Source organism: Apis mellifera, linkage group LG4 (genome assembly GCF_003254395.2).
Source record: "Apis mellifera strain DH4 linkage group LG4, Amel_HAv3.1, whole genome shotgun sequence".
NCBI classification, from domain to species: Eukaryota; Metazoa; Arthropoda; class Insecta; order Hymenoptera; family Apidae; genus Apis; species Apis mellifera.
Genome location: NC_037641.1, coordinates 5,386,518 through 5,411,034, shown reverse-complemented (window position 1 = coordinate 5,411,034; position 24,517 = coordinate 5,386,518). Strand labels below are relative to the sequence as shown.

General features: G+C 24.0%; 3 protein-coding genes across 9 annotated transcripts; 1 reads left to right on the top strand and 2 right to left on the bottom strand.

Annotated features, from left to right (window-relative positions):
• Positions 1-215: 215 nt before the first annotated feature.
• Positions 216-12,456, top strand: LOC409316 (coronin-2B). Of its 5 annotated transcripts, none has more exons than XM_016911656.2 (10): positions 216-515; positions 614-910; positions 8,690-8,887; positions 9,166-9,282; positions 9,707-10,021; positions 10,096-10,320; positions 10,392-10,601; positions 10,676-10,793; positions 10,870-11,096; positions 11,167-12,456. In XM_016911656.2, the coding sequence occupies exons 2-10, from the start codon at positions 767-769 to the stop codon at positions 11,359-11,361; spliced, it is 1,749 nt and encodes a 582-aa protein (XP_016767145.2). In that variant the 5' UTR covers positions 216-515; positions 614-766; the 3' UTR covers positions 11,362-12,456. The 5 variants fall into 5 exon arrangements, with proteins under 5 accessions (XP_016767145.2, XP_006560662.2, XP_006560664.2 ...); XM_006560599.3 differs by adding an exon at positions 4,566-4,781 and having other exon boundaries at positions 217-910; XM_006560601.3 differs by lacking the exons at positions 216-515; positions 614-910 and adding exons at positions 2,028-2,310; positions 4,566-4,781.
• Positions 12,457-13,820: 1,364 nt separating this feature from the next.
• LOC725645 lies at positions 13,821-16,972 on the bottom strand. Of its 2 annotated transcripts, XM_006560602.3 has the most exons (4): positions 16,730-16,972; positions 15,856-16,011; positions 15,264-15,410; positions 13,821-14,925 (listed from the first exon to the last, which is right to left on the bottom strand). In XM_006560602.3, the coding sequence occupies exons 1-4, from the start codon at positions 16,794-16,796 to the stop codon at positions 14,714-14,716; spliced, it is 582 nt and encodes a 193-aa protein (XP_006560665.1). In that variant the 5' UTR covers positions 16,797-16,972; the 3' UTR covers positions 13,821-14,713. The 2 variants fall into 2 exon arrangements, with proteins under 2 accessions (XP_006560665.1, XP_026296191.1); XM_026440406.1 differs by lacking the exon at positions 15,264-15,410 and having other exon boundaries at positions 16,730-16,971.
• A 549-nt stretch (positions 16,973-17,521) lies between these two features.
• Positions 17,522-23,759, bottom strand: LOC412727 (cytosolic carboxypeptidase-like protein 5). 2 transcript variants are annotated; one of them, XM_026440405.1, is made up of 11 exons: positions 23,721-23,759; positions 22,971-23,111; positions 22,587-22,879; positions 22,179-22,517; positions 21,790-22,061; positions 21,568-21,715; positions 21,315-21,405; positions 20,939-21,239; positions 20,471-20,678; positions 20,219-20,380; positions 17,522-18,333 (listed from the first exon to the last, which is right to left on the bottom strand). In XM_026440405.1, the coding sequence occupies exons 2-11, from the start codon at positions 23,083-23,085 to the stop codon at positions 17,653-17,655; spliced, it is 2,610 nt and encodes an 869-aa protein (XP_026296190.1). In that variant the 5' UTR covers positions 23,086-23,111; positions 23,721-23,759; the 3' UTR covers positions 17,522-17,652. The 2 variants fall into 2 exon arrangements, with proteins under 2 accessions (XP_026296190.1, XP_396180.4); XM_396180.7 differs by lacking the exon at positions 23,721-23,759 and adding an exon at positions 23,197-23,560.
• Positions 23,760-24,517: the final 758 nt, after the last annotated feature.

The following is a 24,517-nucleotide window of genomic DNA, read 5'->3' as shown; positions in this document are numbered from 1 at the left end:
ATCGTTACAATGTCGATTATAACCGGTAATTCATAAATACACATACATAAAAGAAATTATCAAAATCTTTTTAAGCATTCAAAAAATATATGTATTAAATTTCAAGTCAAATGAAGTACTTTCAATCTTTCCATTAAATTCATTTTTATTTTTTTTCTTATTAATTCAGAAATAAATATTAATAGTGATACTAGATTTTTTGCCTATAGACATTCGTTGTTCCCCTCCTTTCGAGATTCAGCAGGCAAGAGACACAATGAGGCGCGCTCTTAGCGAATAAAAAGTTGCGCTTTCTACTCACGAGCAAATATTATTCGACGATGCTTATATAAAAGAATTTGTATACGTGCGAATACATGTGATCGATGATAGTATAAAATGAATATAGTTTAATAAATACAAGATATTTGTTCGATTTGCTATTACAAAACGGAGCACTTGAATGGTGTGCTTTCATGTTTACATGTTGCGCGTACGTCAAATCGATACGTCGTGTGCATATGCGACCGAGTTTAGTGAGTGGATTATGAAATTTGTGCATGGTGGAAAAGTTCGCACGTGGTTTATAATTATCCATCGCGTTATGTAAATGTACTTTTTGTTTGGCATTTAGGTACATAGAGAATCTGTAATAGCAAATTTGGAAAATATTGAAGAATACGTTGATAAATACATATTTATCGAAGTATAACTGAAGAAGTATTAAAGTTATCACTGAGGATTCGTGTTGGAGGTGAATATAATTCGAAACGATTCGAAAGCTTCTATGGGATATAATATTGCGAATTGGGAAATGATACGCACGAGGGAGGAATTGGTGGAGAAATTAGGTCTGGACGGCGCGGATGATACTAATACTTTGTTGAACAATATGGTAGACGTCAGAGCGTGCTACAAACCTAACGGAAAAGTAAGATTTTTGTATCAAAAGTTTTTCTTCTTGTGTTCAATTTCGATGCATATTCGTGGATTTGAATAGAATTGTTATGTCTTTGTTTGAGCTATATAATTTAATTTTCATAATTCTCTTTTTACATTAATATATTATATTAATATTATATAATGAAGAAAATATGTTTATTAAAATGTGTTTTAAATTATAAAATTCATTACGCATAATTAAGTGAAATTTATTATCAATATCAATGTATTGATTTACAAATATTAATGAATATTAGTCATTGATTTCAAAATTTATAAAGTATGTCATTGTCATATTTGTTTATAAATCAAGAAATATTTAAAATGTTCTATTTTATCGTTTGACTTGATTTAAGAAAATTGCTATTGATTAATGTTCACAATGGAGGATAAGAGCTAATTTTATTTTTTAAGGAAGCTATTCATTATGTTTGTAATTTACCTATTAATTTAAAGTAAATTGAAAAATAGATTAGATAGAATATAATAAATTTAAATATTTTTTAGTTTCGCGAAAAAAATAAATAGAGTAAAATATAAATGCTCGAAATAAAGACTAATATCGAATTGAATCGATATTTGATTACTAAACCATTCGATTGCTCGATTCATTTTTCGAGTTTTATTTCATGCTTCGAGTTTAACTTCATTCTGATATTTTATTTAATTAAAATTTTTAATTGAAATTATCGAATTCTATTTTTTATTTTATTTTATTCGATATTAAATCTAAGAGCATTTATTATATTTATCAAAACTTTAAAATTATCAACCATTTTCCATCTAATCTTACTTATCTATATTAATTTATACTTTCAATTTATTTATTACATTCCATTAACATGCATCGGATCATTAACGTTTATATTTGATTCTTTCTCTATATTTGATGCATCAGCATTCTAATTGCATGTTGAACGCATGAATTCTTAATTGTTGTTAAGTTTGCAATTTTGTCTCTCTCTCTCTCTCTCTCTCTCTCTCTCTCTCTCTCTCTATCTATCTATCTATCTATCTTTCTATTTATCTATCTATTTTTCTATCTATCTATCTATCTATTTATCTATTTATCTCTCTATCTTTCTATCTATTTATCTATTTATTTACTTATTTATCTATCTATTTATCTTTTTCTTTTAATTCAAATTGTTTACGCACTAGCACAAAATGTTTTAGTTTATTATACGATAAACAATGACAATGAATTAGTGACAAAGCATGGTAAGATATGCGTTCACACGAAACGTTACGTCGCTGCATTAAATATGCTCCGACAAGCCACGTGATGTATTCAGCTGGCAATCGCTATGAAGCCGTAGCCAGAAGTCAGTGCTGGTTCGACGACTTTCGCGATCTAACGCGTACGTCTGGAAACTGCTACGATTACAGGTAATATACGCGCCACTTCTTTCATGCCGGGGCCTGTCTTAATGGATCTACATCGCGTGACTGCGCAGTCGAATTGACAAGTGTTTTTTTCTCTACGATTAAATAAATTGTGAAAATTTAAATACATTTTTTTAATTTAGAGATCCATTAATTTTAATTTTAAATTAATTAAAGATACTTTGGATGAAGTTTTAAGTATTTTTTAAAAAAAAATAATGGGATCACAACAGTGCATAAACAAATGAAGGGACAAGAAACAAAATATATATTGCATATACGATAAGAAAAAAATATAATTAAAAAGAAGTATATGCTTTCTGATTTTTGCAATGCGTGTGATTTTGTTTTCATCTACGTGCACATTCTTTTCAATACAATTAAAAAATGTGTGAACGAGAAAAAATTATATGATGGAAGATTCTTTTTTTTTTCTTCTTCTCTTCGAGTAAATTGGACACCAAAAGTTATAATACTATTCATATTAACAATATTGCGATGATATGATGATAACGAAAGTAGAACAATTTATTAGATTTTCCGAATATTATCGATTAACAAATTGTGATTGCTTATCAAACTTGCTTATCAAACTTATTCAAAAATCGTAATTACAAGAAACGTATATTAATTGAATAATCTTACAAATATGTGTCTTTTTTTCTTTTTTTCTGTTATCACTTCTTTTTTCTTTCTCAAGGCAGACAAGAAAGAATAGAATTGTTGCTATGACCGCTCAAGTATTAGGTTAGTACATAAATAACGGTAGTTTTTTTTTTTGTTTCAAAATAGTAAAATATTGTAATTTGAACAGATTTGAAGATTCTTTCATTATAAAGTGCATATTTATATTGAGTATGTATTTATAACTGCATATTATCGAATAATAAATAATTTTGCGCTATTTTTATTAAAAACATGTGTACTAAAAGCATATTTTTTATTAATTTTATTATTTTTTTTTGTTATATAATTGTTTATATAACAAAAAAAAATATTTATTTTCATTTCAATTATCATATTCAATTATTTTAATCTTAGTTATTATAATTATTGCGTAATTGTTGTAATTATATAATTTTTATAACTATTTTAACTCAATATTTTCTTTTTTTCATTTTTTTTTTACTTCTATCTTAGATTATAAAGATTTGTTAATAAGCAGATAAATTTATTTTATGCATATTTTTTTAAATTTGACATATTTTTAGTTCCTAATCAAATGATATGAATATTAAAAATATTCCAAAATATCATGATAAAAAAATTAATTAAATTTTTTTTTTTAGTTCATTACTTATGATATATAAGTAAGTTTTTAATTATTTACTGACATATTATATTGGATTTTGTGTAGAATTCTAGAAATTGGAACAACTATTGTTTTTAGACACTCTTTTTTTAAGTGCTATAGTGTAATTGAGGTTTGAAAACGATCGTTATTTTTGTACCAACTAGGTAGCTTTGTTGATAATATATTTTAGTTCATTCTTTCCATTTCAGAGACAGAAATTGATTTTGAAATGTGACGTAAGCAGGAAAAACAGTACAAAAAGTTATTTTTGTGATGAAATTATTTTCTGATGCAATAATCAATATTTATTTTATGAATAATCAACTTCGAATATCAAACTCTTTATATTTTTAAAAATCCTTAAAAATAATTATAGTTAATGCTATTTTCTGAAAGAATCAAATAATTACATTTCAATTCTTGATTAAAATGATACAATGTTATTATTTTAACTTATTGTTTGCAGTTTTTTCTTTATTCAAATTTTCATGGTTTCTTCTTTTTTATTTTTTGGTTATTTATTTTTTATTAAATCTTTAATAAATTATCGAAGAATTCACTAATTGAAACATAAAAAATAAAAATAAAAATTGCAGATTAAAACATAATAAAAGAGAAAAATTTAATAAAACATAACTATTAAGTATAATAATATTATTTTCCTTGTTCATATAGATATTACATGTAAATGTTTTAATTTCAAAAATGTAAATTGTTTAATAATTTAAATATTCAAATTTCTTTCAAAAATTAATTTTACAGAAAATCAATTTGCAAAATTTTTTTTTTATAATGCTTCATTATGTTCTCAAATGAATATTTTTATTTCGTGACAAAATTAAATAAAAAAAAAAAACAAATAAATCAATATAAATATATGAATTGATATTCTTAAATTTCGCGCGTTTTATTCAAATAATTTCGTAATTAGATGGGCCCCGTGTTTTTTCTTTGTTTCTTCCAGTAAAGCGGAAAAAAGCTTGCCGCTGCATGTGCAGCGGTTTGGTCACGAGCGCGAGTTTTGAAGTAGTTGAATATCTTCTCTTTCTTCACATGCATGGGTCCTGGTTTATTCAATTACTACGTTCCTGTTGTGCACTATCGACGACCATCGTCACACTGCGCACGTGTATCGGCTTTCTAAGCTCGATTAATACCAGAAATGACCAAGGATAAACAGGTAAGTGCTTTTGGTGTTTCACAATTAATTTTTTTCTTCTTTTCTTTTTCTCTTAATGAACACGAGTGTCCTTTGATAATTTAATGTGTATTATGTTATATTGTATCAGTAATTGGAGATGTCTGACTTCTTTTTATTTACGAAATGAAATTCAAATATTTCAATAAAATTCGATTATTAATAAATTAATCTATTTCGATTCAAATATCGAAATTTGAACTATTTTCGATATTTTCAATTATTATTAATATTATTTAATATCGATATCATTTAATTAATGTATTTCGATTATTTAATCGATATATATCTACTATTATCGATATATGTATATTATCGATATATATATGTAACTTGTTCAATTGTTATTTTAGAATTGTGCTATGAATTTTCAATAATATTTAAAATTTCAAATCTTCAATTATTGAAAACACATATTCTTTTAATATACACGAAATTTATAAGCTTTTATTTGCTGATTATGATGAATGAAAAGTATAGTTTATTTCTATTTTGAACGGATCTGTTACAAAAGAAAGGTTATGGCACAATGAATCGAAATATTCTTTTTTTTTTTGCACAATGCACTACGCATGTACTTATTCATGTTTAATATCTTAAATTTATTTATTTCTTTTCAATTATTTAATTAATTATTTCATTTATTTAATTTTTTATATAAAAAATATTTAATTAATTATTTGCATGCTCAGGCGTAAGATAATAATATGTATATACGATTTTTTATTTTTCATTTGATAATTTTGCGCTTAATTATATCTTTCTATATTTCAGGAGAATTATAACATTTTGATAACATTGACTAGACAAAGGCGAGATTAATATCGCACGCGTGCATAATGCTTGTATGACCTTAATTGCTGTTAGCATGCCATGCGATTATTACTCGTGAAACACGATCGATTCAGTTGAATTATCTGATCACTCTTAGTGAACGAAAAAATAATACTATAAAATTATATTGTCGCAATAAAGATCATTAAAACAAACAATTTCCAATTATAAAAATGATTTTATACGGTTGTAAAATCATTTTCTTTTCTTCTTTTTTCAAAAATACATAATTATAAAAAAAAATGCAGTAATCACATATTTCTAAATTCGTTTCTACATTCTTTTCTTTCATTTTAAAATTAATTTTAAAATAAAGCAAATAATTTATAATGAAGCTTCTATCAATAATCCTAGTTAAATAATTTTTAATTTAAAGATTAATATTAATTTATTAAATTTTTATTATTAAATTATAATATAATAATAATTAGGATTTTATTAAAATTTATTTTGAACAATAGAAATTTATCTTAATCATTTCATAATCTCCTGCTAAATATATTCATGTTTCTATTAGATTCCAAAAGACTTTGATGATCATCAACACAAGAATTTCAAATGCCTCATTCAATAAGCAATGCAAAAGATAAAATGTATTCTTTAATAATAAACTTATACAAAAAATATCATATAATGAATAATGAATCATAGAGATTAAAAAATAATCTGAATACTTTTTACATTTTATAAAGAAGTAAATATTATAAAAATCATAAAAAATGATATAAAGACATAAAAAAAATGATATAAATGATATAAAGCTTTCGATTATCTTTTAAACTTACAAAAAGATTATATGAATGTTTTTTTATTGTCCTTCATCCACCAATTGTGATGATAAATTGAATTGATTAAAAATGTTATCATGAAGTAAACGAATTATCAGTTTTTTTTAAATTCATCGGATCAATTTTTTATTATCCTTGAACATGATTATGATATATCAAATAATAAAAATATAGTTTTCATTATTTTTTTTAAATTTATAATGAGATCATTAGAACATTATTTTATTATTCTTGATTAAAGAAAGCATGATTGTGTGTAACATATACAAAAATAATATAAGATAAAGTAATGTAAAGATGTTACTGTTAATTATGCTTGCGTTTACAAATGAAGCTTACGATTAGAATTTTGCATCGAAACCGTAAATCCGTTCGATGTATATTTTTTCATTATTTATTAAGAAAAAATCGCATAATTTGCTCTGTCTCACCGCGCTACGTTGCTCACTATACGCACCACGCGCGACTAACTTCAAAGATTTCATATCGCGGTGATTTTGTGCGAATATAAATAAGAATCAAATGTTAAAATATAGTTAAAATGAAACTTGAATCATTAGTGGGAAATCATGAACAGTAAATGATTTCTTTGAAATTTTTCTTGATTTCTAATGAAAATACTTAAAAATTAAAAAGTCAAATTAAATTAAATTTTATAACATTATTATTTTTGCAGTATAGATAAAATTTATTTCTTGAGAGTTAGAATTAAATAAAAACAGATTTAATTAAAAAGAAAATTAATAATAAACAAGATTATTGATTGTCTACAAACAAAAATAGTGGATTTTTTCAAACTCCAAAAAAAGAAAATAAATAAATTATGAAAAAATTGTTCATTTAAAAGAAATAATAAGTTTTTTGTAGCCTTTGGTTATTTTAAGAAAAAAATTTTGTTAATTCTAAAACAAATTAAAAATTCAAAATATTAAGAGAACTTCCAATTAATATTTAACAAAATAAAACAATTTGCATTGTTTTTCAATTTGTTTCCATAAAAAAACAATGAGAATTTTTATAATATCTTCTCTTTTTTCATTTTCAAAAAAAAAAAAAAATATTTTTTTTAAAGTAATTTTGATAAGGATTTGAATGATTTTGTATCAATAATAGAAATGTTCAACAATTTGGTAACATCAGTCCATTTTATTTCACAAAACTTTCTTCTTCACGGTTTCTGAGTTGGAGAGAGTTTTAAGAACGTATAAATATATTCTACTCGTGTTATTGACCTTACTGCAAATAATAATATTCAGAAAATATTAAAAATGAATTCGAACGATCAGAGATGATTGTCTGAATTTTGATTTAATGTTGGGCATGTTCAAAAATGATTGGACGAACTATATGGTTAATGATTCTTGTAATAATGATTGACAAATGATTTTTTTCGATTCATCTTCTTCAATCTATTTCTTCGATTCATATATCTTCAATAAAAATATTTTGGAATAAATATTTTAAAATTTCTTTTTTTAATATTTCTTCTCTGTATAATTGTCTTGAATAATAATATTCTAAAAAATTAATTACTTGATTAATTTCATATATTGTATAAAAATAGATAAAAAATGATTGATATAGATATTTTTTATTTACCTTGAATTTCAAACAATATTCTATTCCTTTATAACATTGGAAAATTCATTACCAATATCCAAGTGATAAAATTTATTCCAAAAATAAGAATGTTGACAATTCTTACACACACACACCTGAATGAAAAATGAATTGCTTATTTTTAAATAATTTTAAATAAATGCAAAGATTAATAATAATAATAAAATATTTATTAAAAATTGGCAAGGATTGATCCTAAAAAGAAGCATAAAGTTTTAAGTTTTGCTTCGAAGAATAGTTATTCTCATTTTAAGTTCATCGACCTATCAACGTGATAAAGTCACTTTACATGTCATATCATCGGCTTCTACTGAGAGAATTGATGATACGATGATGTGATTTATAGGTAGCAAATAAAAGTCTTCTGATTTTCTTACAATTAAAAAATGTTTTAATTTAAAGAAATTGGCTATACCATAATTTCTTGTATTCCAAGATAAATTTATAAAAATAAATACTGAACATTTTATAAAATTTTTTATATAAATAATTGCAAATAAAAATAATCGTAGCGACCTTTTTGAAAACATTAATCTACTCTTTAGATTTAGAACAATATTTTTTCAAATTCTACTTTATCATGATTTTCATCCATTTAGTTAATATATTTTTTTATCCTCGATAATAATTCTATCTGAATTTTTCCAGTCATGGTTTCGTGGCGTTCGAAGCAGTAAATTTCGCCATGTTTATGGTGTACCTGCAAAACGAGAAAAATGTTATGACAATATCAAAATCACGAAGAACGCCCACGACTCACAATTTTGCGCTGTGAATCCCAAATTCCTTGCCATTGTGACCGAAGTGGCAGGTGGCGGGGCATTCTTAGTTTTGCCGCTTGATCGCGTGAGTTATCTAACTTATCAAATTATCGATTCGCTATTCTTATCATACATATGTGTTAACATTACTTGATAATATATTTTTCCTGAACTATCGTGAACAGCCGATCATGAATTATAAATTGACACAAATATCTAATATTCAATGTTATTAAAAGAAAAATATTCCAAAATGTAAAAATAAATGGAGATAAGAATAGCGAATGATTTATTAAATAAAATTATTATTAAATTTAATAATAATAGTTTGATTGAGTTTCATTTTTTCCCTCTTTTTTTTAGACTGGTAGACTAGATTTTAACGCCAGCAGAGTAACTGGACACACTGGACCGGTTCTGGATATTAAATGGAATCCGTTCAACGATAATATCATCGCTTCCTGTTCTGATGATTGCACTGTACGATCATGTTCCTATTTTTATATATTTAAAATATTAGAAATTATATAAAAGTTTAGATGAAAACAGTAAATTGTTTTTCGTTATATTTTCATTGGATTTAAGCTTAGAATGAAGTAAGTCGAATGAAAAATGTTTTGTCAAATGACTTGTCGGCGTGACAAATTGCTATGAGCGACTGAATAGTAAAATATCATCATCTATCATTTGCTAAAAGACAGAATGTTTTGTTAAAATTAGAACACAATATTTTGTTCTACTTACTTTCATCACTTTTGATATGTGTAGCAAGAATGATACAAAAGATAAAATATAGGAATCTTTGTTATTATTTTTCAATAATTTTAAGTATATTATAAGCTTTAATGATTTAGTTTTATTTCATTTGTTTCATAATGCTTTTTTCTCCTAATCTTAAATGCAGATAAAATTGTGGCATATTCCTGATGGTGGATTATCACGAAATCTCACCGAGTGGTTAGTGGAGCTGCAAGGACATAAACGTCGTGTTGCATACATAGAATGGCATCCTGTTGCTGAGAATGTGCTGTTCAGTGCTGGCTTTGACCATCTTGTTATCGTATGGGATATAAATAAAGGAGAGGCCGTCAACATAATTGATAGGCATCCTGACGTGATCTACAGTATATCACTAAATCGTGATGGTAGCTTATTGGCGACAACATGCAAGGATAAAAAATTAAGGGTTTTTGAGCCAAGATCTGGTATCGTAGTCTCTGTACGTATTACCCTGTACTGATTTTATTTTTAGAACTTATTCGAATGAATATTTCTATAAAACATTCGTTAAAGGAAGGGGTCTGTCATGCTGGAACAAAAGCTAGTAAAGTGGTTTTCCTTGGTAGTTCTGGTCGTCTTCTTACGACAGGCTTCAGTCGACATTCTGACAGGCAATATGCTATCTGGAGTCAGCATGATTTGAATATACCATTAACATGCGAAACAATTGATTCTTCCAGTGGAGTAGTTTTTCCATATTATGATAACGATACGAACATGGTATATTTGGCAGGAAAGGTAAAAGAATAATGTCACAAAATTGACAATATATATAGAATAGATATTATATATTTTTTTTTTTATTTTAGGGTGATGGTAATATTCGATACTATGAGATAGTAAACGAAGCACCGTGGATGCATTATCTTAGTCAATTCATCTCTGGAAATCCTCAACGAGGATTAGGTGTAATGCCAAAAAGAGGCGTTAATACCGCTATTTGCGAAGTATTCAGATTTTATAAATTACATGCGACTCGAGGAATGTGCGAGCCGATATCCATGATAGTTCCTCGAAAAGTATGTGAAAAATTAAATTAAATAAATGTATTTATTCGATATGATATAATTATCAATTAATTTTTATTTTATAGAGTGATCAATTCCAAGAAGATTTGTATCCCGATACTGTAGGTACTTGCCCAGCTTTATCAGCTAGAGATTGGATAAGCGGAATGAATAATCCACCAATTTTAATTTCTTTGAAAACCGGTAAGTAAGACTTTCATTTCATTTTGCATTTTTTCTCCGTATACATTACTTGATTTTATTATTTAAATATAAACAGGTGGTAGTATTACTACGCACAAGCCACGAGTATATAAGCCACCTCAACTTCCACCAACAACTGATTTGAATAATAAAAAGAAATTCGCTTTCTTGTCTACCGAAACAGTACCAGATTACAGACCCATCGAATTTCATGACATGTCGGAGAAAAGTCAAAAGACATCTAGTAATCAAAGTACTAAATTTCAGCAACTGCAACAAAAATTCGGCAATGTTGTATTACAGGTAGAAGTGTCTTCCATAATATTTTTATTAATATTTTTATGAGTCTAACGTTAATCGATGTATTTTGTAGAAAAATATTATTTCTCCTCCATTGAATGACAATAAAGTCTTAGAGAATGTGGACATTCCTAATAACGAAGCGGAATTGAGATTAGCATTTGTTCGTCAAACTGATGAATTGAGATTAGTACGAAGACAACTTGCAAACAGTCAGTTACGTGTTAAAGAATTGGAGGAGCAAATTCGCAAACTTCAGCGTCAGTAAATATACAATTATTTCGAAATATATAACGTATGCGCCGAATAAATTTTGTAGCGTTATTGCTAGTTGTACAACAAACATGGTACTTAACAAAGTGATAACGTATACGTGTATTGTTCATGGCAATCTAAACGCCTACGCTTTTAATAAAATTTACACACATATAAAAAAGAACAAAAAAAAAAAGAAGAAAATAAAAGATATTTAAAGGTATTCGAGAAACTTTATGAACTGGAAATGCTGGTTATATATATTCTAATAATATATTAATAGAGAGTTATATAATTCTCTCTAATGTATCTTATGAATGATATATGATGCATTTTATAGCATTTCGCATTTCTCTATAATATATCTTTTTTTTTTTGTAATTTTTTACATAGTGATCTTGGTATCATTGTTAGAAAAAAAAGCAGCAATGAAGCAACAATAATTTAGTCAATTTTTTTAAGATGCAATACATAGATGTAATTGTTCTGCTGTAGAGAAACTGAACAAAAAGATGAACAAATAATTGTGATTTACACTATTGCCTTCACTATACAAACGAGTTTTTGTCTATATAAAATCTTAATATTTCTCCAAGATTTTATCAAATGACTTTTAAGTATTAAATATTAATTTCATAAATGAAGTTCTTTTTTAATTCTATGAAGTTTAATATATTTTTTTTATTCGCATATAAAAAATATAAATGTATACATATTATTAATTGTGTAAATTGTCTTATCTTTTTAGAAAATAATTTTTTAAAATTATATTATCAAAAAAAAGGAGAAAGATTAACCTAATATAAAGACTCAAAACTTGAACAAAGTATTAAATGTTCAGTACATAAAGAATTGTACCTGTCTTGTGCATATGCACGTTTATCGTATGCGATTCGTTATATATATATTATATATATTATATATATATTATATATATATTATATATACATATATATAATTGTCATACATAGAGTGATAAATAAATGCAAAGATATTTAGGAGATGCGAAGAGGATATTATGGATACAATAAAACGAACATCATTCGAAAATAGCACAAGATGCAAGAATTAATAATGATTAATAATTAAAATTAAGATTTCTTTCTAAGAAAAGAAAAAAAAAATAGTTCGATAAATTTTCTGTAATATTATTTTGTTAATTTTTTTAAAATGAATTTGTTAATATCTTAATGATATTTATGATCATATTTATTGTTTGATTTATTTTTTATATTTTAATTAGTGAACATTTATTTTTCATTGTTGATAGTCAGTAATATTTATAAATTCCATTATAATAATTGTCATTAATCGATCAATTAATTTAAAATTACTATTATTATTGTTATTATTCTCTTTCATCCTACATCTTATTTTTTTTTGCCTCGTACATAAGATAATATAAAAATGATACATTTAATTTATTAATGTTTAAGCTATTTTGTATTATCAAATATATCAATCACTGCCACATTCACTGCCATGATACCAGTGGCAATAGAATTTTTTTTTAAAAATATATGGCAGTGACGATATTTATTGTATATTATTATAAATTAATTTTGAACCTTATGCTGATATTTTTTTCATGTAATTAAGAACATAGAACTTAATGTATGTGCATAATGGAAATTTTAAATCAGAACAAAAAGAAAAAAACAAATGAATGCTGAATGATCAAAGATCATTAATTAAGGAAAAAAAAAAGAAGTACATGTCGATTGTTTTTGGAAAAAATATTATAAATGTTTTATTCATTTATATTTATATTATATATATATATATAGTAACACCAATATATGTGTGTCAAATTATACATTTCTAGGACCAACAAACTGAAAAAGAAATCGTTAGTCACAAGATATTCTATTATTGCTTAATAGTGATCAAATTTAGTGATGATTTATATACACTGTTTATACACACAATACACACACACACACACGCGCGTATTTTTCATACGATATATAGTTGTAATGTCGAGTGATAAAAATATAAAAAAGAATTTTGACTGATAAAATATGCTTGTGATCGGTGCACATTAATTATTATAACAAAGAACGATAGAAAAAAAAATTAATACAAAATGTAAACATAAAAAAAGAAAATAACATTGGCATGATTTTTATCATATAATGATAAATGTTTGATTTATAAAAATTGATTATTCTGATGAAAAAATATTCATTCTGTTATTTTTTTTAATATTTAAAATACAATTATACAGATAAAAAATTATTAATCATTGTGTCATCAAACATAGATACATATTATGTCAAATATCGTAATATTATCGATATTAGGCTCGATATTAGCTTGTATGTGTATTTTATTTTATTTTACAATTACCGAAAGAAAAACATATAAGATGAAGCTTTTGCATGAAAATGTGTATTCTTTAAAAAAATTTCCATCATGAAATGCGTATTCGTAAACGATCGATTTTGCAATATTGTAACTTTATATACCCGATTGAAATCTTTTTCTTAGTAAATATTAATGAACTCATATTGTTGTATCGAAGAGTGCTATCCTATGTACCGTTCATTATATAAATATAGATATACCAAAGAACGTGCAAGTACCTTATTATAAATATCGTCGTGATACAATTTGTTAAAAGCAGTTGATCGACTATATTATATTATATTTATATGCAAATAAATGAATGTATATGCAAAATGAATAAGGGATCTTGTTCAATGAAAATAAAGAACAAAACATTCGATCGTATTTATATTGTCTTATAATCCATACAAACATTTTTTAGTTGTGAAGTTTAATTATTATGGGTATATTTAATTATATATATGTTTTTAAAAGACAAAATTAAAAATAAAAATAGATTTTTATATTTACATCGTTCAAACACTATAAGATCCATATTTTGTACAAAAATATACAAAAATAAGTAATCTAGATCTTTGTTAAATAAATAAACAGAACAAAGTAAAAAAATAATTATATGTATATAAGTACATGATTTAATAGGTTAGATGTGTCGAATAAAAACTTAATTCTATTAAAATTCGATTTTAAGAATAGTTAACTTATTCGTCTTTATAATCATATGAGAAAAATGATGCAAATTCAGTCTAAATATTCTTCAATTAAGTTACAAAATTCATATATTATAAAATATGTTAACACTATAATTATTATAGCTAAATAATATCTTTATTTAAAATTCTACCAGAAAGAGAAGGCACGTCAATATTATCTTATGAAATAAATCAAATATGAATTATTCCCTTAAAGATTAATATTTATTCTATTCATATTAACACATTACGGACGAATAACATTCATCATGAATTTATCATAAAATGCATTCAAAAAATTATTATTTTTAATGATATAAATATTTATCTTTTAAGGAATAATTTATAAATTATTAATAATCCAACCAATACCATCCACGAAATACTTGGTTTCAACATTGTTGCTGGATTGCATCCATCGCCGGCACAAGTATAAATACAAGTTCGATAAGTTAACTTGTCACCTTGTTGATTTACGTAATCGCAATAATTCCCCAAATCCAGTGCTGAACAAAATCTTTTTGTGCCTATTCCACCTATTTAAACATATATAGAAAAAATAATTTTATTTTATTTAATGCAAATAAAAAGTTTATTAATCCACACAAAAACAATAATAACATGCTTTTATATACTTATATATACTTAAGATGAAAGATGTAGAGGGATAAGATTTCTAAAAGCAGCATGCAATATATATTTTGGTTATTCATTTTTCATAAAATTATTTATATTTATATATAAAATATTTATGTATGTAAAACTTTCCTTTGATCAAAATTTCAAAGGAAATAAAATCTCTGTGTATTAGAAATAAGGAAAGTCTACAAGTGAACACTCGATATCGAGAACACTCAAAAAACAATATATGAACCTCCGAATCGTCCGATCGATTTGATGCAGTATTGTGCATCGTAAACATGATTGCAGTTCGCTGGTCGTAAGGTACTTAATACCAATTTACTATCTCCGCAGCTCAGTTCTTCTTCCGATGTACACTGATAGCAATCCAGAGTAGTCGCTTAATCGATTGAAAAAGTACTGAATATAGCGGTTATTGTTATATATATTGCATCAATTAAATGATTTGTTTAATGAGAATTGTTATAATATACACTGTAATTTACCCAACACATTTTCCAATGCTTAACGATTTGTAATAATACATACATTTTAAATAAATAAATTTTAATGATAACCAAAAATTAATAATCATTATTAAATATTAAATAAAATAAAATAGGCCGTTTTATATGCAGATGTGATTTAAAATACGTTAGTCACCTAAAAACCAATTCGAATTGAAATGATTATCGATCGTGCTCTGACTGTTTTCACATGCTTCGATAAATCGATATGGCAATGCCACTATATGATTAAAGGTTAGTTTTCATTTGAAAGTGCTAAGTTTCGCAATTGATTCCCTTTTCCAATATATGTAATCTGATCAGCCGATATTGTTTTACCCTCGAATCGGCCTGTATGCTTCACACAATATTGTGCCTCGAAAACAGCATCACAAGGCTCTGGCTTGATATCGATGTCGCTCGAAAGAAATTCGTTGCATTGGAAGGGATGCGAGTTGTTTGTGCTGATGCATTGATAGCATTGTAAACTGTGGACTGAACGAAAAGAGAAAGAAGAAATTCTGTTTATTTTTTAATTCATGGTTTTGTCAAACTAAATCGAACTAATCGAACAATGTGATTCAAATAATATTATAAATAGTAGTTAATATTATAAATTATAATAAAATAATACATAAAATAATATATAATACATAATAATTATAATAAAAAATAAAAATATATTTTAAATATTAGTTAAATATTTAATTCCTAATTGATTATTTATTAAGAAGAATAAATATAAGATTTTTTTTATGAATAAATATAAAATTTAAAAAATTTCACTATTTATGATTATAAAAAATAATTGACCTAATTTTTTATTGTATTTGTGTGTGGAATTTTAAACTAATAATTTTTTACGTCGTTTCTTTGTACGTATATATATTATATATATATATATATATATATGCAAATCTATGAATGATAATTTGTTTTCATTTTAAAAATTAATCATAGGAATAATTTTTCATGTAATATTAAAATTTTAATAACGAAATAATCTACTAACTTCAAGCTGTTATTTAAATATAAGTGTTCAACTAAATTGATTCTTTCGCTCGATGTTTATAAATTAATAAAAGATCCTATATAATTCATTGTACAAATTTTATCACAATTCTTAATAAAGAGAACAATATAAAAATTTATAAATGCCCCACCCAAAGGACGCCACGATATTCACATCTATAGTTACATGCATTAACCTTACCAATTTCGATGAAAAATAGAAATGCCGCGAAAATTGCGTAGCTTCTAATCTTGCTGATAGCGTTCATGTTGTAAAATATTTTTATTACGGATTACACACGAAACACTTTTATAAAAAATTAATCGATGGTTTTATATTTCTATCTTGCTAAAACAATCACAACTATGCACGACTGTAACTTCCGTTCGAATTTATATCCATCCAAACGAATATAACGACGACGCGAAAGCGACTGACTAGACAGAGAGAAGGGGACCGCACATATATCATGTGATATAGCCGAGTTATTCCGATTCGAATCGAAAATAATCGAAGTGACTTAATATAATTTAATAATAATTTTTAATAATTTGTTTATTTATAATTTAGGCATTTTTTACTTTTTTAAATATATATATTTAAAAAATATTAAAAATATTATTGAAGATAATTTAATGTTATATGCTTCTTTATTCTTATTTTTTTTACAATAAATAATATAACTTTATATATTCTGAAATTTATATAATTTATATACATATATATGATACATAATATATGTATTCACAATAAGAATATTACACAATATTGCAATTTGAAATGAATTTTAATATAATCTAATTTAAATGTATAAATATTATGTTTTACTTAAATTATTTTATATCAATTTATATAATTTTGAATTTTCTATTTTAAGAAAGAAATAAAAAAAAAACAAAAAATTCCTATTTTTTTTAACAATACGATAAATGTTTACATGTATATATTAATTAATTAAATAGTTTATACTTAATATATATAATTTTCTTATATTTAAAATATTCATTTAAAAGAATTATAAAGCCACAATTGATTATTAATACGATTATTTTTCTATATAATGACTTGTTTTATAGTGTAATTTAGAATTCTATTTGCACTTTCGTTATTTAATTTTTCAATCACTACAATATTTCTACTGATTTTTTCGCTTTGGAAGACTTCAATTTATTTTGTTCCATTTTAGAACAATACTTTTTTGTTGTTTTTGAAGTTTTTCTTATATTTTGTTTGTTAGACAAAAGTAATGAGGGTGATTTCGTAGTTTCTGAGACAATATTAGACGGTTCTCCAATTTCCGGTTTCCCTTTATTTATTTTTATAGAAACAATTTTCAATCTTTTTGCTCCGTGCTTAACGATAGTTGTTTCTTCTGAAGATAAAGCCATTTTTGAATATTTATTTATTGTTATTAATTTTTTATTCTCATGTTGAATATCTCTTATTTCCGAAGAATCATTGATACATCCAAAACAAGAAGTTTTCAAACGATTTTCTGAATTTTTTAAAAATGATTTCATAATATTTTTTGATCCAATTACAGAGATTTTTGAAGTGCTTTCATTGATATTATTGACGCACTGATTTTTTAGTGGTGTACGAGTTACAGTTTGTCGAGTCTTTCTATTATTTTTTATTTTTTTTACTGCAGTATAAAGAGATGTAGTGCGACGAATAATACATGATTTTTTTATGAAATTCGTTTCACTTTTCATCGAGTTCTTTAACCCAATAGAAGAATTAATTATTTGAGATTCAATTTCTTTCAAATTATAAGAATCTGAAGGCATAACATTATTATCATCCTGTGAATAAAAATATAAATAAGAAAATAAATGTAATACACTGAATATTATATAACATATAATTTGTGAGAGAGAGAGATTGATTTTTTCTTACTTTTCTTACAATTTTTCGTCCTTGTATTTGTGATTAAATTAAAGAAGAAAAGGTAGATAAACAATATTTCTTGTTCAATAATGAATTCAATGATATTTAATTTATTCATTCAATAATTTCATTTAATTTATAGTTGCAAACCTAATTTATATAGCAGTTTTTGAATGAAATATTTAATATATTAAAAACATATAAATTATATAACAATTAATATAGTAATAGGACTAAGGATTATTAGGAGAAAAATAAAAATAAGGTAAATAAATTATCACTAAAAATATTGTAAATTTATTAAAACAATAGGACATGTATGTATTCATATATGTGTATATAAAAGTATATGTAAAATAGGATACATTATAGAACTTGTATACATACATAAATTTATACATACTCTCTTTGATCAGTAATAGCATTTACATTCAAATAATAGAAAGCATGACAATAAATATTATAAAAGTTATTTTATGGTTTTTAAATGAAATAATTGTATGATATTTATGACATATATTAATATTAATTTTATATATATTAATATATTAATATATATAATAATAATATATTAATATAATAATAATATAATATAAACATATATTAATATAATAATAAATATATACTCTTTTTTTTTAATAAATACATATACTTCATATTTTTTTCTTTAAATAATAAAGAAATACATATTATATAAAACAGCCAAATTTTATCATTTTAAATCATATGAACTACAAATAAAAAATTTGAAAAATATAATTCATTTAATCAATTTTAAAATAAACAAATATTCATTTCAATGCTAAATTCTGATTTATTATTAAAATTTTGCATTTTACTAAAAGATTTTATCAGTCAAAAATTTATATTTGAATTATCTAAAACAACTATATTTATTTTTTTTTTTGCTAAAGAAATAGATATCATTAATTACTGTGTGTATATCTTATTGTTACTTGCATCCATGATAAAATTCTTAAGTGCATATAGTATCATTGTAAATGCACTTATCTATTGTCACCAGAAACATAGTGCATCAAAAATAGTCTAAAGAAAATAAAAAAAGAATTTATTTTTTTATCAAAATATAAGTCAATCAACATCTTTTATTCTATATTAATTGATTGTAATATAAAACAATAAATAATTATACAATCTTATAAAATTTATATATATATATACACTAAACATTGTATTATAAAAACATCATTAAGCAGTAAAAAACAATGTATATACAAAATATAACATATTTGTTAATATAACGCAATAACTAAATTGTAAAAAATTGCACTTTGTACACACATTAGTAATTATGATTAAAATATGTAATAAATCTATAAAAACGAGTAGACAAACATTTTTTTATGAATTTTTATAAAAGTATAGCAAATATTATTGTCATGCATACATATGTATTAAATTGGAAGACCCATTAGTTTAATATAATAAAAATTTTACAAGATTTGTATTAGTCGCATATTTAAAATGTATTAAGTACCTAATTTGTTATTATAACAATTTGCTATATATATCATAATATTATAAGATAAGAATAGATTTTTCTTCTAGAATAAAAAATCTATAATGTTATATTATTGAATTAAAATAATATACAATTTATATGTATACAAAATCTCTCTCCCACATCTTTAACCAATAACAGAATGCAGTTTTAGGCACTAATGTGTCTTGATATTAATATGAAAGCATCAAATAAATAATTATTATGAATTAAGAGAGTACACACTGTCTTATGTTAACAGCTGAAAATTCATTCTCGTTATTTACATCAAAATTTACCTTCTGTAGAGATTTGCTATTTGGTGATGAAAGATTGTTCACATATGCTAATTTTAAATAAGATTTTACACCTCTTAAAGAGCGATATTGGCTATTTGGCAGTCGACTATTAGGATTACTATTTGTTAGGTCAAGAATCGAAGGACCTAATGCTGCTCCAACCTATAAACATAATCAAAATACGTAATAATTATATGATATTTATATATTTAAAAAAAAATTTCTGAATAAAAAATAAAAAAAATATTTTACCGCTTCGAAAACTGTTGGTGTATACTTTGGTGGAACAAATATATGAGTCATAGTTCTATTCACACCATCACGAACTCTTGCAGGTATTGTATTTACTAGACGTCCAGAATTGTAATTACATTCAAGAGTATAACTACGTATAAGTCCAGTAAGTTTATATACAGCTACTCGACCTGATCCTTCTCTTGACATACCATCTCTTTTATCTCTACAAAAATAAAAATTTTATATAAAATATAAAAATTTTTAATATATTTCATTTTATTTGATTTTAATAATAATAATAATAGTAATAATAATAATAATAATAATAATAATAGAAATAAAAGTAGTAGAAGTAGTAGTAGTAGTAATAATAATAATAGTAATAGTAATAGTAATAATAATAATAATAATAATAATAATAATAATAATAATAATAATAATAATGATAATAATAATAACAATAATGATAATAAAAAAACGTACATAATATACATATTTTTTTCTGTAAAATTGCATGAAGTAAAATGGAAATTTGGATTGTTAATGGACATTAATTTTGGCAAAAGCATACATGTTATTGTATCTTCTGCATTATCAAAGTAATTGCCATACATAAAAACACCTTTTTTTGAAGCATGACCATGAAGATCAATGTATAAATATAATCCAGAATCTTCTTTAGGTAATTGTCCTATGCCAACAGCTGTATATGTTTTTTTATCAGATTTAAATTCTACAGAATTATTACTTTCGTCTGTTTTATTACATAGACCTTCTCCACCACCTTCACATAATATGTATAAATAAATAAAAAAATTTTGTCAATCATTTATTTAATAATTCAATTTAAATATCATACCCTGAGATATGTTCAAATTTTTTGGTAATGTACATTCCTGAAAAATTTTCGGTTCATCTTTATGTTTTTCATCTAAAGTCATAAGTGTTACCTATTAAATAATAAATTAATATTTATTTCATTTATATATTAATAATAATTATAAATCAATACATCCCAATATTTTATATATATTTATGTATTGAATATATTTATATTTAAAAAAATATTAATATTTCAAATAAATTATTAAAAAATAATATTTTTTTATTACCTGCTGAAGTAATCTTGTTGTTGTATCACGTACTATATTTGCAATTGTGGAAGAAGAATCAATGATGGTTAAAGTATTTTCACCATTTCCTAAATATATACTTGATATCTCATCTTCTTTTGGCAGTTGATATGTATGATGATAATACCTTAATAAAAATTATTTTTATCAATTTCATCTTGATTATAATATTGGAATATTAAAATCATTTTACTTATTTACTTTATCAAATTTCTTGCAGCATATATTGTTGGATGATCTTTTAAAGAAGGATTGAGATAAACTCTATTAAGATTTATTCCTCTAGTATCCATTCGATAATGACCTCTTGCTACACCATCAGGATTGAGCATTGGTATTAATTTGAACACATAAAGACGGCGAAGATTAATTGCAATGTGATCCTCGCGATTTATAAGAAAATTAAGAAAACCATTAAAAACAAAACTAGATGGTGTTTCTCCTGGATGAACTCTTGCGCTAATGAAAATTACCTAAAAATTTTAATGAAAATTCATATATATATAATACAAATATATAATGTATATATCATGTGTATATATATATATATATACATATAATTTTGTATAAATTTCATATAATTTATATACTTTTTTATCATAAAATTTAAAAGGTCTTTCCTCATTTCTTTCAGGAAACATATTATTCAGTCTATCTTCTCTCTCTGTTGATATGTTATGAAATGAACTTATTGTTATTAGATCCATTCTTCGTCCCTCCAAAGATTTTATTGCACATTCTCTATGATAATAAATATCATCAGCAGATGTTAAATTCCTCTTTGATATTTTTACTTCAATTCTTCTTAAATAATTTTGTAAATCAGTATAAGAGAAAGGATAAGTAAATGCAAAATATGTTATGGCTTTTGAATTTTCAGGAGCATTATAAAGAAATGATAATGTAAAATCATTTCCTTTTTGATCCAACTGAAATATTGTAAATTTATATAGATTTTTAAAAATATAAAGTATTATTATATTTAAAATAAAGTTTACAGTATAAGTAGGTTTATCACGAATCCGTTCCCAATGCAGATGACCAGGTACAATTTTAAAAACTGGACACATTCCTTGACTGAACATTTTAACTTGTTTATTTAAATTAATTATATTGAATTTGATATAAACATTTGGAGTGTTTGTTTTAACACCAAAATAAAACCATGTTCTATTATTATTTTGAAATTGTGTTCCATGACAATCATGTTTTGTCCATAAGTTAAATTCATAATCTATTGTATCTTCTGAGTTCAAGCTTCTGCATGATTTATTTTCTGTTTCACATCCATCTAAAAACAATTAAATATGAAATTATTAATATTAATGTATATAATAAAAAAAAAAATATATAAGTCATAATACATAAAAATAGGAAATTACCCTTTTCAAAAGTTTCTGGTAATTTTACTAGTTCAACTTTCGCTAAATTAGCCGAATCAAAATTATTATAAAATGAAAAACCTCCACATATGATAGAATCGCCTGGATTTGCCATAATGTGTCAAAAGGTTATACGATTATCTGTAAAATACTTGCATGAAATATTTTATACATTTTTAAAGAATATTATACTTTTAATGATAAAAATTTGTAATTATATTCTCACTTTTTCTGATATTAAAAGTAATTTTTTTCATTCGTAGTGTTACTTTCATATTAAAAAGGTCATGTTTGACAGTTATCTTGAAATCGTTATGATTTCTAGTTAATCCACGCTTTATATATATTATAAATTAATTACTATACTTTAGAATCAAAATTAGCCTCTTTTTATATTTATTTTTGTTTATACGATATGCAATATGTTACATTCACCCAATATTTCCACCAATACCATTGTTGTACCTAATGCAAACATGTTTACGACTTCATAGTTTCCCATGTATTAGATTGACTACTAATTATGACAGAATAATGAATGTCACGAATTTTCAATTGTTTTAAACTTTTCCTGACGTATTTAATACAATGTTAATAAAATTTATATTCGTATTTGTTAAATCACATGCAAAATTAATATGAAAATTCATATATTTTTTTAAAATATTATTTTAATGTGAAAAATTCAAACTTATTATTTCATTATATGTTACATAATTTTATTTGTTTTATTTTTCTTTTTATATATACCTGAGATTCAAAAGAAAATTGTCAAAAGTGTTTAGAATAATAAAGAACAAATATCACAAAAAATTTTTTCAATGATTTAATTCTAAAAGAATTAATTATATTTTAATATAATAAAATAACATTTGACACAAAATTATTCATCAAATCAATCATCGAATATAGAAGCGAATTTTCTATTAACAATTATTACAGTATAATTTGGCACAATATTCCAATTATTATGCAACTAGACTCATTAAATTATAAGGCGCGAATAGAAATATCCAATCAAATGAGATTATTGAAAATTTTAGCGAGCAAATAATTGTGAACAACATTTTACATAAAATTCGTTTTTGTATTTAATTGATTTTTATATTGATTTGATTTATATATATTATATATGATATCATTATATATATTAGGATTGATAGTATATTTAATAATAAAAATAAAAGCTTTAAAAATTTTAAAAGCATGATATCTAAATTATCGATAGGTAAATTTATTGACAGGTAGCGCACTCTACCTTTTACTTTAACAGTGTGAATAAGAACTAAGTCAACAAGATTCCAAACATTTCACTTTTTCATCCATTTTTATATACATTAATATTTTTCATCTTTCAAATTTATTTATTATTTTTGCAATTGAATAAGAAAAATCAAATAAAGAAAACGATTCTAATAATTCGTTCATTTATGGATTGTGAGTGACATTTACGGCATGTGTTTTGTGGTATTGTTACAAATAGTTTTACCAATATATCTCATTATTAGTTCACGATTTTTGCATCATTTGTATTTATACAGTGTTTA